Source organism: Euprymna scolopes, chromosome 32 (genome assembly GCF_053919585.1).
Source record: "Euprymna scolopes isolate OS-2025 chromosome 32, ASM5391958v1, whole genome shotgun sequence".
Taxonomy (NCBI): domain Eukaryota; kingdom Metazoa; phylum Mollusca; class Cephalopoda; order Sepiida; family Sepiolidae; genus Euprymna; species Euprymna scolopes.
The window spans coordinates 99137438-99156630 of NC_136513.1; the positions used below are offsets into that span (position 1 = coordinate 99137438).

The window sequence follows — 19193 nt, forward strand, 5'->3', positions numbered from 1 at the left end:
CTAAACTAATTATGTCTATAAATTTTTTACTTCGTTTGTTGTCTGCCTTGCTTTTATTTGTAATAGTATTTTTATAGGACTGCCTCGCTTAAAATTGTAATATGGATAAATTAGAGGTACAGATTTTCAGACAACCATAACTCTTAAATATTAGCATCAATTTCTACAAATCTAATGTTTGTTACGCAACAGAGAAAACCATCTGGACGTGAATTTCATGAAAGTCGATGTGAACAAATTATTAACAACAAAATATTACAGCCATGTAAAAAAAAATAGCAAACTATAATTTTATCAAGAAAAATTTTAGACTCAGAAAATGGAAGCTTTTCTCGCTTTGTAAAAACATTATGGATATGAGGATTACAGAAAAAGTAGAACAAGGGAAATTCCGATATGGCTACAAGTAAATCCATTTTTATTCCGTAGTCTTTTTCTAGTCAGAAAACTAGCCTGTTTCACTATTCAATTCAAAAAGAAGTAAGCGTTCATACGTTCTTGACATTCCGAATCAAAATTGACGAGAATCGCAGAAAATTGTAGGAGTCGGCAATTGTAATTGCTATCCTAATATATCATGCAATACATTTTATCTATTACTTTTTTTCAGTATTAAGAGCAGAAATTATGAGGCCACTAAAAGAAACAGGTCGACAACGTATGTTATTAAGAACTATATACAAGGTAAGTATGTGCTACGTTTTATAATAAACTCTGATATAACCTTCAATGTTAACAAGTTCAATCTAATTTTTTTCCTGAAAAACTATCTTACGTTCAAATCACAAACAGAGCAAGTCGGGCATATATGGATTTTATTTTGTGGAAGGAATAACAGAAGTAAAAAAATAATTTTAAGTTTCAATTTTTATATTTATATATATATGGTACTCTTGCATAATTTGAGCCAACTTCTCGGAAATTCCCGTTGACCCTAAATCAGGCGAGACGGGCAATTATAGGTGTCGTCCGAGCATCATAACAGACGCTGACAGACTAATGAAAAAAACCCTCAAAACACACTGGAAAAAATACAAATGCAAATAATAAAAAATAACAACAACAAAAACGCCTTGAAAACTGAAAACATGTTTATTGTAGTATTTAATATTTTTTTCTGCCTGTCGTTTTTCTGTTTAGCGAGTTTGAAAATATAATTGTTTTCAGGTTTTCTTTTTTGGTTGGATTAGTCGCTCCTTCCAATTCGAATGGCATCTGCTTCTATTTAGATAGCGCTTTTGTTTGGTTAATCAAACACCCGAAAATCCAATTAAAATAATAATGATAATAAATATATAATAAATAAGTAACTAATCAGAAAATAAAAAGTCACGGTTCCCCCATTATATAACCTTAAAAATGACTAAAAACATAACAGAAAAAAATTTAAATAAATCGAATAAAAAGTCGAGTTAGCGTTTCAACATTTTAATAACATTCGGCTGAAACCGATGATTGCCGGGAATTCACGAAAATTCGTGTCAGATTATGCAAGAGTACCTTATATATATATATATATATATATATATATATATATATATATATATATATAGTCATCCCCATATATCTGTGTGTGTGTTTATAAGTGAATGCCGCAAACTAGCTCAAAACAATATAAAAATAGACAAGCTCAAGTGGTGAAGGCGGCGCATATGCAGACAAATAAATTTTGAACAGACAGACAAATGGCACAAACACAAATGAGCAGCAGTAATGGAAAATAAAAGTCACAAGATCCTATAGATAACCCCATCCAAGCAAGAAGGCCGGATGGCATAATAGTCAACAAAATGTAAAAAGATGGTAGATTTTGCCGTGCCGGCAAACAAGAGTGAAAACCAAGAAGAATGAGAAAAGCAGCACATACATGGAAATGGCCCGAGAGATCAAAGGCATCTGGAGAATGACGAAAGTGAAAATAACACCACTAATAGTAGGAGCAACGGGAACGATACCACAACACTTTGAAAAAAGAATGGTAGGGATTGGAATCAGAGAGATGGCGGAGAAAATACAATGAATTTCAATAATGGAAACTAAAGAAATACTAAGGAAATATTTTCAATGTGGAGACGAACACGACACATAAACTACACACAAAATGAACAGAGAAACGGCTACAGATGCAAAACACAAACTAACATCACATAACATCATGAAAAGTGAAACTGTATGAATGAAAAAAAAAACGTCCACACCTTTTTTCTTTGACTGTCACCATACACAGGCACCACGCCAAATAATAAGATTCAAGGAGGAGGGGAAGACCAAGAAGAGAAAACACTAGCCATACCTCCACTGAAGCGGTGCAAAGAAGACTGGGGCCTTGAGAAGGCTTATTGCCAACCAAGTTCCAGTGAAGACAAAATAGTCGCTGCATATGAGAAATCAATGGTAAACGGCTGTCGTGATAACGCAACAGATTTTGCAAAGGTTATGGAAAGAGGTGGAAAGCACTGGGCAAACTTGTCACTCAGACTTTAGGGAACACCGCAAGTTGTTCTCAAAGAACAATCTTTGATGATGGCTTGTGTGAATCTTTGATGATGGTCTGTGTGAATATTCATAGGGAGTTAATAATAATAATAATAATAATAATAATAATAATAATAATTTATAATTTGATATTATGGTCAAATCAATTATCATATGTTTAATAACACATGGAAATTATAATTAAACATTCATTTGATGATTATAACTTAATTTCGACTATCGATAAATAGAATGCATATATATAATATTGTATATTGCAATAGTTTTAAAATATATATTTATGTTTTTGTTCTGCTTAATTTTTAATATTTTTCGCTTATATATCGAAATCATAAAGTTCAACTAACATATTATACTTGTAAGAAATACAAAGAATTATAATTTATTTAATAATTAATTTAATTATTCCAGTAATAAGAATTTATTATGTATAAGTTTAAATTCAAATTGATATGGATATTTTTATTATAAATAATAATTTTACTAATTAACAAATAGAAGATTTCTGACAGAATGTTCCTAAATTAATGGAATTTTAATGTGCGTATGTGTGAGTTTTAGTGATTATATTTCTAAAATTCAAAATGGCATAATGGCAGAAATATAGACGGTATAATAATGAGCAATATGTGTAAGTTTTACAGCGATAACTCTCTATTTATCACCAATTTAACCATGTCCATTTCAGTCCGAGATCAATTATTTTTTTATTATAGTTCTTGTTACGATTATTGGACGAGCCGTGTCACTTAGTTTTCTCGGACAGGGGAGATTGTTTCTTTAATGGGTGTTACGTTCTGGGAAAAAGATGACGATATTCCGGGGGTTTAAACATACGCACATTTGCTTCAATCACGAGGTCAATAATCTTCTTCTAAACTATTCGTTTGTTAGATATATCGGTGTTATTAATTCTAACTAGATATTTAATCCTGTGTAATAGGACGATGGCTCTGCAAATTTACGTTGATTGCAAAACATTTTCATTTTTATAATACATATTTTATGCATTAATATCAGGTAATATATTGACTCGAAAGTTATTAGTCGCGAAGAAGTCATATTCCAAAGTCTGGACCAATTCTTCTTTCGTAGCGACGAAAAATGAGTAAGATAGAAAGAGAGTGTGAGAGAGATAGAGAGATAGGAGAGAGACATGAATTCAAACAACGAATATAAATATTGTTATTAAGTTCACCCGCGTTTTCTAATATTAAAATATTGTATTAAATTTAAACGTGTGGCGCCCACTTTCCTATAAAAAACTTATCATCGTCTCACACCCCTTTGTTGTGACGTTTGTTCCAATAAGCTAAAATATTACTTCCTTCTATTTCGTTGCACAATGATACGATTTGGCTTTTTATTTTCGTCCTCTCCTGCGAGGGAACATGATTTATATTCGCGTCCTCTCGTCTATTTCTTTTAATAGTCCTTATAATTTATTATTTTCTTAATTTATCTTCAAGGGCATTCACTCCTTTTAATAGTAATTCCCTTCTTTACTGTATTTACTGTATCTGTTTGCTTTCCCACCAAAGCAAATTAGGCACAATGCCGTTTTTTAATGTGGGGGAAAACCAGCTCCCCTTAAAGTAGGGTAAAAAGGGCGCACTATAGTTGTGACCAAAACATAATAATTGTCCCAGTATATAGGGTTTCCCCTCCATTGACTCGTACAAATTATCTTAAGTGCATCATCTACAGATACTACACTTTGATTCCAGCCCGAAGGCCAAGAACAACAGAAAAAGGGCAAGCGTCACTCCCTTCTTTACTTTCATGTATTTTTCCTCTTTGTAAACAACATTTATTTCCACTTAGTTACTTAACTCTTTTTTTTATTGTAGACTGCTTTAAAGTGAAAGAACCTGTCTTCACCCAATGCATATGTTTACAATTACTCATTTTATAATTGTGGAAGGAAGATAAGTTCAACAACCTTTTAATTTCTGAAAAAAATGCTAGAATTTTTCAAGCTTCTAGGACCTACAGGAATCTGGCAAATTTGGTTGGAAACACTTTACTTGGCTTCAGCACAATTTTGCTTTTGTTGATTCGGATCCGATATTCTACCAAGCATTTGCTTTCTGTGGCTGGTATACTTTAGTGATAAAAATACAACAGCTATCCGTATAGGTATACATGAAACACATAGACTTCAGCCCATGACTGTGTAAACAATTAATTACACATTTACTACATTATCCTCTGAAACCTGGCAAATTGCCCTTATTAAACTGGCGGGTATGTGTCATTGAACATACATAATATTCTGCATACGATATACCATGTTTAAGAGCTTTTACCTATGTATAAATCTAAGACGCCTAAATGCAAGAGGCAAATAAAACCTGCATATAGCAATTCTATACTGAGATCACTAACGTAAAACCATATCAAATTCAGAGCGAAATATCGATATGAAATAATGAACACATATATTCATAGTAAGCTTCACTATTAAGGACAGATAAGAACATGACACCTCATTCCTTGTATAATAAACGCAACTTACTTCTAACTTCCAAATTCCAAATTTCGTCTATCAGTATCTAAATACTATTAATACATTATATATATATATGTATGTATGTATATATATGTATATATATATATATATATATATATATGAGTGGGTGTATGTATGTGACCATATATAGCTAGTTAATTTTTCATTTATTTCTAATATATTTTCGTATTCAAATATCAATTTACTAAATTAGTTTAATAACATGCCTCTTGCTGAAGACACTATTATTAATAAAAATATAAATCAGATCTTGACGTGCATAGCATGCAACCTATTATCATTCTACTTATGTGTTGTTAAAAAAGGTAAATCGACTTCATATATATGGAATGCTTCCTGAGTAAAATAGCTGAGCCGCGAACCACGACTGATCTTCGGCACTTTGGAGTTTTTTTCACCGCCATGTCTTTTGGATCTCTTTCATCCCTATGTCGGACTGAGGATCTGCTGATATATCAACTCACTCGTACGTAGGCACAGTGACATTACCGAACCAATAGACACACACCAGTAACCCTATTTTTATCGTATATTTCAAATATCAAAGAGTACATATTTCCTAGAAATAATTCTACCTTTTCATATCTATATGAACATATTAAAATTAATGAAATATAATTTGTATAATGGATGCGTTTTATTCCCAACAGTATAATTGACTGCTTTTAAATTATCTATTCTGATTTTGTTCATGTCCAACATAAAGAATTTACTTGGTTATTAACTAATAATATTCTATTCTTTGTCTCAAACCTTAAACGCCAATTTTAAAACATATTTAAAAACCTTTTGCGGATTTTATTAGTTTGATGATCACATTTAATTCTACACGTATAATGTAATATTCACTGAAAATGTCACCCATGAATTGTCTCCAACATATCTTGTTTAAATTACCCATTCCCTATCTGAATAATTTGTGTCGGAGAGCTATTTAGTCTAATAGTTTTTCCCCTCAGAAAAAATAAACTGTGAGCTTCTCTCTCTGTTTCCTGCTTCCCCGGTTGTATTCCTCTATACGATTTTTAATGAAATACGAGTCCCCTTAAAACACAGCGTCGTTTAAATTTTTTTTAATGTGTTTATTTTCCAGGGAAACAAATTATCGCTGAACATCTATGGCAGTAATACAATTAACGTAAAAGAGGATTTCGACTCTAAATTGAGGCTTAAAGTATTCTCTCGTGGAGATGATTACTTCGTTTTCGGTGAATATAAAACACAATCTTTTATTTTAACTTCAAAATGATTTAACTGCAAGGTGTCTTTAATAAGTTTCCAGACTTTTTGCATTGGGCAATATATTTGATAGGACATACATAAAACTCTAGTCCAGTGATCCCCTCCGGCTGTCACGCACTTGAACTGCTCTGAGAACTTCTCGTGTGTACGTGTAAATGCTGTTCGTCACAACTGCTTTTATCTCCGCAATTTTCTCATTAAAACAGCTTCTATGGTTTTACGGCAAGCAGGATCTTGATTAAAGGAAGGGTGAGGAACTGTCTTAATACCCATCTCTGTTAAATAGCCTGTAGCAAGAGTGAAGCACCACTGGAACAAATTTCAGGTAAATCGTCCGCATTTTCAGTTCCTTGCAGATAATTGTGGGTACACTTCCCACACTGACATCAAACAATGAACTCATTGTCTCTATAGACACACGGTAGTTCTTATTCATGAAATTCTGTATTTGGCCAATCAACTCTTAATTTCTGATTTCCATACTACTCCCACACCTCTCATCATCCTTCACAGACTCCCCAGCTTCCTTGAATATTTTTATTGCACTCCAAACTGATGCATGATTCATTCAAAATGATCCTAAAGAACTCTGAACCGATCTATATCTTTTTGATACATTTTTCCGAGTTAAAACAGAATTTTATTGCATATCGTTCGTCTAAAGTCTTCTTACATCCATACTGAATTTTTAAAATTAACCGGCTGTACCAATTAGGATTTATTAAGGTAGATTCTAATTCCTGCTATAGTTGTTTATTTGAAGCTTAAATCATAAGAATTGGTCAGTCATCTCATAAGATGTATAGCAAAAACATATTGCATTTTGAAATGTCTACGTCCATTTTTAATAGATGCACAAAATTATCAGGAAACTTATTAAAGGCAGCTCATGAGTCAACAAATTACACAAAAACAAACAAAAAATAATGTTTAAGATGATAGGTTCAATACTATTTTTCGTTGTTTTACGCCGTAGAAGATCGATTCTTTTCTATTCACATGCCAACTTATTTTACTGAAATTTAAAAATATCAAAACAGTAGCTTAATATGACGAGTTAATTTTAAACATCCTGTATTTAAGTCATATTAAACGTTATAAGGTAAAACGTCTTAGAATGACTATTCTACTTATATTTTGCAATTCATCGAGGAAAATCACTTCCACCATTTATCAAGCTCGGAGTTCACTCGAAGATAATGATTAATGAGTGTACAGTAGGCAATAGGACAACATCTTAGTTATCGTTACTAGTGGAAATTTAATAAATTGGATTTCTTAAGGGAATGGGTCATCAATAACGTGTTTACGTTGGACTTGAAAACGGGCAAATAAGTCAGCTGGAAAGCAAGAAAACGGAACAAAGTTTCATACGCGTGCAGTTCTAAGTAAAAAAACTTTGTTCATGGAGTTTACTCTTAGGTTAATGCATAGATAAAGAGTAGGGTAAATTATTGAAAGTGGTTTCAGCAGACGATTGTTTTTCCTAAAAGTCCGTTATTTACCAAGACTGATGGTCTTAACACATCGAGAATACAACTCTCCCACGTTATGTATTACACTTTTGCTAAAAACAGCTACAGCTTCTATTGGCTGGTTGTAAGGTTTTTCCTGTAATTTTTTAAAGATACGAAGCAATATTTACGTACAATTAACCATTCCGTGACGCAGAAGTGGGTTTGATGTAAAACTGACATTTATTCTAACCAGCTATAAATAATCGACATATTGTATGATGGAATGGTTCGTCTGAAGACATAACATTCCATTGTTATCTTAACTGATACAACCGAAAGATCGGAAGATCCTAGCGGAGAGAGAACAGATGATGAATATAGCTCAGAGCAAGTTTTGAGAAAAAGGTCTAAACGACTTGCATCCTGACTATCAGTAAAATGCACACGGATGGGTGCTTGAACAATCCTAGTTAGGTTATAAATAATAGAAAAATCGTGACAGAATCTCCCCTCATCATTTATAATGAGGAACTAGATTATTTATCGGACAAGCTTTTCTGATCTCTGCTTTATTTCCAGTGCGGTTGACACCTGTGTTTATTCGTCTTTGTCTTCATCAATTCGTTGTTTGGATACCTCATTGGAATAAAGCGTTTTCTTATTTCAAAAACATTTAAGCTTGGTAACACTTTCTCGTGAGTGGTTTTCCTTCTACCTATAGCATTGATCTTTTTGAGATAAAAGAAATTAAGTTGAATCCGTCTCTGTGATTGTAAAATTTAGTCTTTATTAGTTACTGACAACATTGTACTTCACGAGTAAAAGACCCATGCGTATTAATTGATTAATTGTGTGTATTTTAACGTTTGTAGGTGCATAAAAATCCAACCTGAAAATGTATAGCATGCACAGCATTCTTAGCGTCTATTTTACAGGATTTACTATTTTTAAACGATTTGCTTTAAATATTTCCCACTTTTAAAAATGTTTTTTTTTTTTTTCAGGTAAGATTAGAAATGGAACTGTTTATGCTGACGCGTGTCTACCATTTGTCGGGGCTAAATATGTAACGCCATATATGGAATATGCTCTGCATTACTTTTACGAATCCGGTTGTGATTGTGTTGTAAGTACCACCGTGTATCTGTATATATATATATATATATATATATATATGTAGATATATGTATATATATATATATATATATATATATATATATATTCCCAAGATGTTTAGTATATAATGATGCGATATATATTCTATGACTTGTAATTCGGGTAATTATATCTTAAATCTTACGCAGGAAGAAATTGAATTTAAGATACAATTGATTATCATTCCAACACTATTTATAAATATATATATATATATATATATATATATATATATATATGCGGGTGTATATATCTATGGGTGTGTGTGTGTACTATGAGGATGACTGAAAAAACTGGAAAGTAATAATTTGAGCTGCGTTCATACTTTGCTGTAATTCTATTTCACTTTGCCACTTTACATTTATTAAGTAGTTTAAATTTGTTTTAAAAATAGAACGTGTCTACGTTTATAGTAGAATGCATTTTATTATTCTTAGCTGATCGAATCAAATGGTTCGCTCTTGTTTTAAGGTTAATTAAAACTTTTTACTTAGAATATTTGCGTCAAGATGCCGCTTTCGTGTTTGAAATTTGCTTGCAATTACCGTTCAACAACTTGTATGATAAAAAATTATTGCTTTTTATTATAATGTCTCAAACCGAGATTTAGAAGTATTATAATGTTGATTACAGTAAATTACATTGAGAATGATAATTTTAGATAACTGAAATGTTGTCAATTTTATTTAACTAGAACATAATTAGAGCTGAGCTATATTTCATGATAATGATATTATACAAAATGATATTGAAAATAAAAATACAAATATCACATTATATCTAAGTTTATAAAATGGTCGTTAGTTTATAAATAATATTATATTAAAATATATTTCAATATTAATATTATTTGGAAAAGAACAAAGATTACACGCCCTTCAAATAAACATAATGTAAATAATGTTTCAATTAAAAAAATAAATTAAATTATTTTTTTAATTCAAAAACTGAAAGTTATGAGAGCCGTCAGATTAAAAATCTTTATAAGTTAGAAATCTATAGGTAAAATCAAATGAAACTCAGGTTCGATGAAATAAAGTGAAAAGTAAAGTAACCATAAACATTGATTGCTTCGGTGTCGAAATGCTGCCAACAGTAATTGTTATAATACAAGTTAGTAATTAGCTGAAAAAAGTCACAAAATATGTTTGAGTCTAATGCTCATACGTGTTGTGACATGGTTTAATTTATCCCCCCCCGTTTGCTCGCATCAAACTCAATTTCAAGTTTTTATTAACAGTTAACAGTCTTACGTTATATTTTCCTTCCTTTTCACTTTTTTAAGCAGAACTTAAAACCAGGTGTAAGTAATATAACTACATAAGAAATTGTTCTACGTTATTCTACATTTTTTCCTAACCCGTCCGTTTTTTTTAATTTTATTTTTTTTTTAAATTAGTGTTGTTTTATTCATAGATTTATTATTTATTTTAAATTAGTGTTGATTTATTCATATATTATTACATGTTTTTTTTATTAGTGTTGATTTATTCACAGATTTTTTTAATTGTATAAGATATTGTTCAGTTATTAAAAATCAATGTAAAATTATCAACGACCTTTTAGTGTTTTATGGATATTTCATATGCTTAATTATAGATTTAAATGATTCTATATTCAAAATTTTTTTAATTAGTATAAATTTATTCATATATTTATATAATGAGAAATTGTTCAGTAATTTAACAATTTCATCAGAAAAATAATTAGACGCTTTTCGTGTCATTGATTGTTTCATATGCTTACTTTCGAATTTAAATTGATTGTATATTTAACATTTACGTATTTTTCTTTGGAACATCTGTTAAATTCTTCAGTTTTTTAGGCTGTCGTAACAGCGTTTACTTTTTTAATATATGTACTAAATAATAAAATTAATGACGACTTATAAATTTTATGTTGACAAAATAATTTCCTGGTAACATGAGACGTTTGTTTAAAATACAGGTATAATAAAAAAAAACATTAGAATTCTATATTCCTTGTTGAATAAAAAACAACATTTTTAATTTATAGAATTCAATGTATATATATATATATATATATATATATATATATATATATATATATATATATATATATATATATATAATTTATATTTGCAGGACGAAATAAGCCCCGATGAATATATAATGTTTTGCGAATATAGATATGCCACCATTCAAAAAGTCGGCGGAAAGTGCACCTGGTTAACATCAAATTTCTTTTGGAAATGTAAAGATTTCTTTTCCCCCTAATAAGCTCATCTTCCGTATTTCTCTCTTCCCCTCTGTTTCCATAAATCAACCATCTTAAATAAAACTTAATTAAAAAATAACCTTTGCTTTTGTTACTATTTCTCATTTTCACCAGCATATAATTATATATATATATATTTATATATAATTATATATATATATAATTATATATAGACATATATATATATAATTATATATGTATATATTTATATATGTGTGTGTGCGTGTGTGTGTGTTATTAAAGCAATATATTCTGTTTAAGAACTCAATATAAGATAAATATAACAACATATAAAAAAATGAATGTATAATTGCATTTTAACATTCAAGTATTTCTTTTTCATGCTCAAAAGATGCTCTAGCATTTATACATTTCGATACATTTTTTACAAAGCCGTTTTTAGGCAGAAACAAACGGTTATCATTATATCGATACTGACGCTTTTCGTGTATATACGCTTCAGAAAAGTAGGAAGTTTTTCCATTCAATAGAAAAGAGACTGACAATGTAATGTTGCAAAGAATGAAAAATCACAGAAGACTTTTTTTGTTTTTCCGTCATTTTGGATCGTGGTCCTGGCATACTGTAGACTTAATTATTACTGTGTATATCTGCATAAAAAAACAGATATGAAAAAATATGTACTGACATTAATACTCATTGGAGAAGGTTTTATGCACGCAAAAATCATCCTGGAATATAAGTATGATATGATTTTCTTATATATATATATATATATATATATATATATATATATATATATATATATATATATATATATATATTGGCTAAATACAGACCAATGAACGTAATGATTAAAAAGAATGAAAATGAAGGGTAGCTAACCATGTCTCGTTCCTCTCTCCACAGAGCTAAATTGAGGAAAATACGATTTTTAAAAATGTCATGAATATGGCTGGGGGAGGAAAAAAGAACAAACGGGGGAAAATTACATAGAGACTAAATAAAGTCCTCGAATATTCTAGGACTTTATTTAGTCTCTATGTAATTTTTCCCCCATTTATTTTTCGTTTTTTTGCTTCCTACCTCCGCCATATACATGATTTATTTTAATCGTATTTTCCTCGATTTAGCTCTATTGAGCGAGGAACAAAACCTGGTACTGTATTGTTTATCACTTAGTAGCAAGTAGATCCCAAAATGTAATCACTTCATCGCCAGCGATTACTTATGTGGTTGTCTCGTATTATGTTATCCTGCTGTGCCAACGACGAAAACTTTGTAAAGCATTTTTATTGTAAATAAATATTCAATAGAGAAAACAATTTCTGATGTCGTATTGGAAGGTTTAGTAAGGAATTTAAACTCAGGAAAAATATCTAAACATAATCAGTTTATGCAGTATAAAATAGTGCAGTTATTTGTTATTTAAGAAAACAAGGGTTAGCTCACCTTAACTACATGTGATTTGTTTTAAGTTGCTTGTATGTAATTTGTTCCAGAGAACGGACGGGGAAGTCCACGCTAGTATTCTATTAGTCACAACAGGAAAAACTGTAAAAATACACTTTAATGACTCCCAGATAATGACTATAGCCGTACAAAAACATAACGTGTTGTTATAGATTTCCTCTTGAAGAATTGTCTACGATTACAGAGCTTCATGAAAAATAAACAACTGGTAAGAAAAAGACATATGCACGAAGGCTTTCCTGCCTTTTCTTGTGTGGCAAGTGTACAGCGATGTTTATTGCTTCGTAGCTAAAGAACCGTATTTAAAATGTAGTATCATGTTTGTGGACTGTGGAATTACACACACACACACACACACACACACACACGCACATATATATATATATACATATATATATAAATACATATATATGCGTATATATATACATATATATATACGCAGTTCGTAAGGTATGAACATTCCATGTTATTTTAATGAGCACTTTATATACACACAAGTATATAAAACTAGCAGGGGTGCCCGGCGTTGCTCGGGTGTTTGGAGGTGTATGCTGTGCAAGAAAAAGCAAAAAAAACAAAAAAAATGGTTAATTTTTTAAAACTTTGACCCCTATTATGACCCCTTAACATTTATAGTTTCGGGCTCAAATCACTTTATTAAGTTAGATCCAGGTTCAAGGAACCTATATCTAAAATTTCAAGTGTCTAGACCCAAAATTGTCGGAGGAGTTTGGTAGAGTTCTTAAAGGTCAAATCGTTAAAATTTGACCCCTTAACAGCCAAATTTCTGTCTGACACCCGTCACATCGATTTTCCCAAATCTCAGTACCCGGTATTTCAAATTTCGAGTCTATAGACTAAAAATTGACAGAGTTATTGCGTAGGGAAATGTACACAGACAGACATACACACAGACACACAGACAGACAGACAGACACGTTCACTTTTATAGATATATAGATATACAGTTATATTACCGATGCTACACATACGTTTATTAAACACTAGTAGGCTTCGTTAACCGGCGTTGCCCGATGGAAACTTCCTTTCTAGTAAAAAATTAAATTACGATTGGTGTTGTTGCCCACCCCATGAACATCTGATGTTAAGAACGGCTTTCGGGAAAATAAAACACCTATACCTACTCATGTTAAAAACGGCTTTTTACATGGACACCGCTAAGATATACCAGGATATTCACCCGCAAATATTATAAGTCAACAAAACATTGAGAGTGGCATAATCGGTCGGATAGAATTAGATTTGTTACTCGCGCGAGCGTACAACTCTGGCAGCTACTAATTTGAATGCGTAAAATTATAGCTGTATGTTCACGTGTCTTAGCAAGAACGAGTGTGACTTTTTATGTTATATTTGTAATGAATATACAATATATTATTTATTCAATTGTTGATTTTGATTGAATGTTAATGTCTTCTCCTGTCTCATCTGTTTGCCAGATGAAACATCCGGTTTCCTGTCTTTGTTCTGTAAAATCGGTTTATATAAATTTGACGGATTGAGATAAATATAATGACATTAATTTTAAATTTTGTCGCTCATCAACACTTACTCTCTTAATTTCACCTGTATTCATTCATTAAAGAAGTGCAAAGACATGGATGGCTATGAATCTCAACCTATTATTTTTTTCGATTTATCTATTAATTTATTATCCCAGTTGCTTATGTTCAATGCTATTTGCCAATGTGAATATGCCGCCATTATCAATAAGTAAAATAGTAAAAATCATTGAAGCAACCTCCACTCGAGTAACATTTCTTTGCTAATAAATATTTGATTCAATTATGTATGTTTTCATGATAAGTTGTTCATCTTTAAACTTTTATTATTGTAACAAATAAAGTTGTAACACTTTTTGTCGTAAGAACTAAACTTACATCTTACACTTCCAGTACTATAAAACAAAGGACAATATCATAGTATCGATTTCATATGCCAAAACCACTGAGAAACTAGCAATCTGACAACTACGGAATATGTTTAAAATTATTTAAAGTCTTTCCAAAAAACGATAGCCAACATGTAGAACGATTGCTTACGAAAACACTGCTTGTTCACAAAACAAACTATTCAAGTCAAGAGCAAAGCTAATTTTTTTAAGAATGTTTTGGTATAAAATAATTCTCTTATCAAATTTACCGGGACGAGTTGTTTACTTTTAAAATGAAACTTCTCACTTAATAGAAAAAAAAGAAACCTTTAGCATTGAAAAAAAATGTCAGGCATTATTTGCTTCCGTCTGAAGGATAATTTTTCATTTCTCCCTGCGCACACTTCTAACGAAAAAATCGGAAAAGAAAAAAAAGGAAAAGCGGCACAAGATTGTGGATGTTGTCTTTTAAAGTCTCTGGTCACGTGTACATCTCTAGCACTCGTGTAGTATTTACAAATTGCGTGAGCCCGAAACATTATAAAAGGCGTCGACGTGTATCTAATGTTGTGAACAACGAACTCTACTCGACTCAACTTGTGACAAGCCAACCTCTGCTTGACGTTTTAGCCAAAATGTTTTGTTGCTTTGCGTTAGACAAATACTTCTGATTCTCATGCATATCCTTTATAAAAAAGAAAACAAGAAGATAGAATCGGCGAGCACCAAAATAAATTTAAAGTATAAAATAATTTTAAATTTACATTAAAGTAAATGGCGCGTATTTTCTCACAAAAACGGGTTTTCAAAGCAGTAGAATTGCTGTCATTTTTTGTTGTGTTGTTCCTTGTTTTATACTATAATAGCAAGGCTATTCGTCGTTGTCAGGGGCTATATAAGTAAACAAAAAGTGTTTATTTGGAAACGAAGCAATTGGATAATATGGTAGATACTATCCTAAATTTTATGAAGTACTTCCACCTCTTTGCACCTGAGCCCCGAAGTTGGTCAATTAGTTTTGGTGTGAATGTTTAGCATTTAATTCTATAATTTTACCGTGGTATTATATAAGTTCGCAATCAGTTGTATTTAGACAACCTGCTAAAATATAACGTTATTATATTTTTTTGGGGGGGGGAAGCTTTGGTGACAATTCTGTACTTACATATGTTCTGGGGACGTATGCAGAAGACGGACTGTTATATTTTTGATATACAGTTAAAATCCAGTTATTAGGACATGATTTATTTATTAAATCTGAGGTGTAACTTCTTTCCGCCTTCTCATAAGTATCTACATATGTATGTGTGTGTATGCCCGCATACGTTACAAATTTCGCAGGGGGTGTGGACACAGTCTTGGATAGTATATATAAAAATACAACAGTAACTTGCTAAAAAAATTAAATTATAATAAAAAAAAACACCGACACAATAAAATTGTGTTAAAAAGAAAAAAAAAACAATACATAAGTGGATTGATGATGATGATAATAAGAAGAAATGTTATCGCATTTTCCGAACACACGCACAAAACACACGAATGCACGAACTATAAAGAGAACAATTAACGAAAGGAAATACCCGCAGTGAGAAAGAGATAATGAAGAGTAGCTCCTTTACACAGACAAAGTTACTATTAAAGTTATTTGGATCACACGCATGCACACACACACACACACACACACACACACACGACTATAATGACCCATGCATTAATTGAAATTTACGGCGGGCGAAATAGCATGTCTCCTTGTGATGGCATATTTTGGAAAGGAATACTTTTTAATCATTAGCTGGGAGGCATTGTCCAGAGAGGAGATTTTGCGGTTACTTTATTTTAATATACAGATATTGTACAACATCTGAGATATTTTTTATTATCTAAGTAATGGCGATTTAAAAAAATAGTCATTTAAATGCTTTAAACACTTGGATCACCAACATAAATAAGAGCAAAGGCAGCTAAAAAAAAAATATGGACTTACATAAAAAATCAACTAGAATTTTTAAACTCTAGTTCAGAAAACTAAACTAGTGCAATAGCAACTGGAAGACTTATTGTAAATCCTTTAAATTGCTTTGGAATTAATGTAAACATTTGAGCTTGAGAACGACAAAAACATTCGAGCCTTTGCACAACCGCTATGAAGATATTCGCACAATAGTTCATTGCTAAAAGGTACGTCTATTATTAGAAAAACTGGGAAGTATCGAATAAAAGCGGAGAGCGCACTTAGTAAGGAGGACCCATATTTCAGAAATTTGTACAGTACATACATTCAAGAGGCTTCAAAATACGACGACCACACAATTGCGGCAACAATCTATTATTCAACAAATATTTACAGATTCCATTCTCTCTCACTTCTCACCAATGTTTGCATCTATCTTGGAGTCATCGTATATTTTACAAATTATTTGCTAGCAGGGAGACCAGACATGTCCGAATGATGATTAACGAATATTCTACACTCATATATTTTTATTGCCATCGAAATCCGTGGAAATCACAGAGGAGAAGCTTCACATGCCTCCCTGCGGTAACTTAGTCCAAAATACATGTTATTTTATATTGCACTCTAGAGAACTTACAGTTTCTTGTTTAATTTTTTTCCTGGCTTAACGTAATAGAAACATTAGGAAATTTACATGTGGAGTTTGAACTTATACACCACATCATGCATAAACGAAACAACAAAAATAGCACGTAAATTTTCAAGTTTTATGATATTGAAAAAATTAAGAAATTTACGTGCAGAATTTTCAAGGCCCGTTGTTCTATCATTGTTGCTAACAGACGACATAGAAAAATGTCTTTAACGATAGTAGATACATTTAAATAATGGTTTCAATTATCGATAAGCAGCAAACATTAAGGGTATTTTGAGACAAAACTTAATTAAGATCACTCCCAGATTTATACATTAAAGTTCCGTAAAATGTAAAGAAAATCTGGTCAGCCGTTTCGGAATCTTAGGGAAACAAACTGACACACACATAGACAAAGTAGTATTTATATGATTGTACAGATACACGCACTTGCGCGAATTTTCCAAATAATTAAAGATAAAATAAATTCTCTCTGAAAACTCTTTCCTTCCTATCCCACAAATTATTTGTTTTTTTCTACTCGCTCCGCTCATCTTTCTTGCAGTCTCTCTCTCTTTCTTTCTCTCACCCGCTCTCTTTCTCTCTCTCTCTCTCTCACTCTCTCTCTCTCTCTCTCTATATATATATATATATATATATATATATATATATATGTACATATATATGTTTGTGTATATTACACCGATGAAGACTGAAGGATCGGTCGAAAATTATGTACCTGTAAAAAATGTTTTTTAAATTTTTTCCATAATATTATTTTGTATTCCTGCACATCACCAATAGAAAACGAATAAAGAAAAGTTATAAGCTTTTATACTTCTCGTAATCTTTTTTTATACATTTCCATTCATATATATATATATATATATATATATATATATATATATATATATAAGTGAAACCTATATGAATAAAAAGCTCTAAGAAGGAAAAACAAAAGAATGAGTTTAAAAAACACCTATAGAGTTTGGCATTTCGAAACCAAAGCCTCACAGAGATGTAAAAAGGCGGCTACTACAAAGTCGTATAGGTATAAAGACTACATTAGTCAGATGAAAATATAACAAAAATTAAATAACAATGAATCTAAGAAATTACAAGATAAAATACGACAAAAATGTTGTGTTCTGTGTTTTCCAGTTTTAGGAGCAATGAACCGACCTTTGAAGTTTCACAAAAATACAATGCAAAATAATGAATTTGTCTTGTATTCGTCTGGATGTTAATGAATCTTTCAGAGGGAGTTTTCAGAGATCGCTGACAAGAAAAAAAAAAAAACGAAAAGCAAAGACCCCCCTCAAAAAAATATTTCTATTCAATAAAACTTTACCAAAAATTACAATCTAAGAAAGCTGATCATATATTTTACTTCATACATCAGGTAAGAATCGTGAGATTTTTTTAAATATGAATCATTGAAACGTCGAAAAAAGGCATTCGATCACGACATTAATCATTCATTGTAGTTTAAATATAAGAATCGTGAAATTTATAAATATAAAAAAATTATTTAAATTAAATATTCAGTTCACTTTCATGTCTTATTTGATGAAATTCTCATGATCGAGAATTTCTTGATCGCCATCTGCTCCAGCTCTGCATATATCAGAAACTGCTAAAATATTGTAGTTAAAATTCAACTCACAAAAAGTGTACATATTTAAAACAACGAAACCAACATTGTTCACACTATATAATAAAAAGACTGAATTCAGCCCAGCATTTCGATTTTAAGAAAAAAACTATAATACTTCCTTATATAATAAAATAATAATATATTGGACGGGAAAAAGTTTATTGAAGGAAAATTATAAATCATCACAACCAACGCAAAGGAAAACCTATAGATCAATGACAAAATGTTAACTGGCATCCTCTGCAGATTTCTCTTCCTCCAAACGTTCGTTATGGGAGTTTTCTGTTCGAGTTGTAAACGAGTATATTTACAGGAACATTTCTGCGCTAGCCAATTGGGTAAGTTGCAATCAGCGAAACATCAGATGCGTTTTAGTCCATACTGGGAAAGTTTTTTTTTATTAGTTCTAACGACAAAAGGAGGGTGGGCCTGTATATTCATCTTTGTCCGTTTGTCTGTCCGAACTTTTCTCAATAACTACAAATTGGAATTTTTT

General features: G+C 31.1%; 1 protein-coding gene across 32 annotated transcripts in view; it reads left to right on the top strand.

The window, feature by feature from the left end:
* LOC145256522 (uncharacterized) overlaps positions 1-19193 on the top strand; it is a 104461-nt gene that overhangs the window by 62693 nt on the left and 22575 nt on the right. For 15 of the 32 annotated variants that reach the window (XM_080115517.1, XM_080115539.1, XM_080115542.1 and 12 more), the window contains 3 exons: positions 611-684; positions 6123-6237; positions 8733-8854. In XM_080115517.1, the coding sequence (XP_079971643.1) occupies positions 611-684; positions 6123-6237; positions 8733-8854 (311 nt within the window). Of the gene's footprint in view, positions 1-12; positions 481-610; positions 685-6122; positions 6238-8732; positions 8855-19193 lie in introns of those variants that run through there. The other 17 variants (XM_080115518.1, XM_080115524.1, XM_080115528.1 and 14 more) reach the window with 6 other exon arrangements.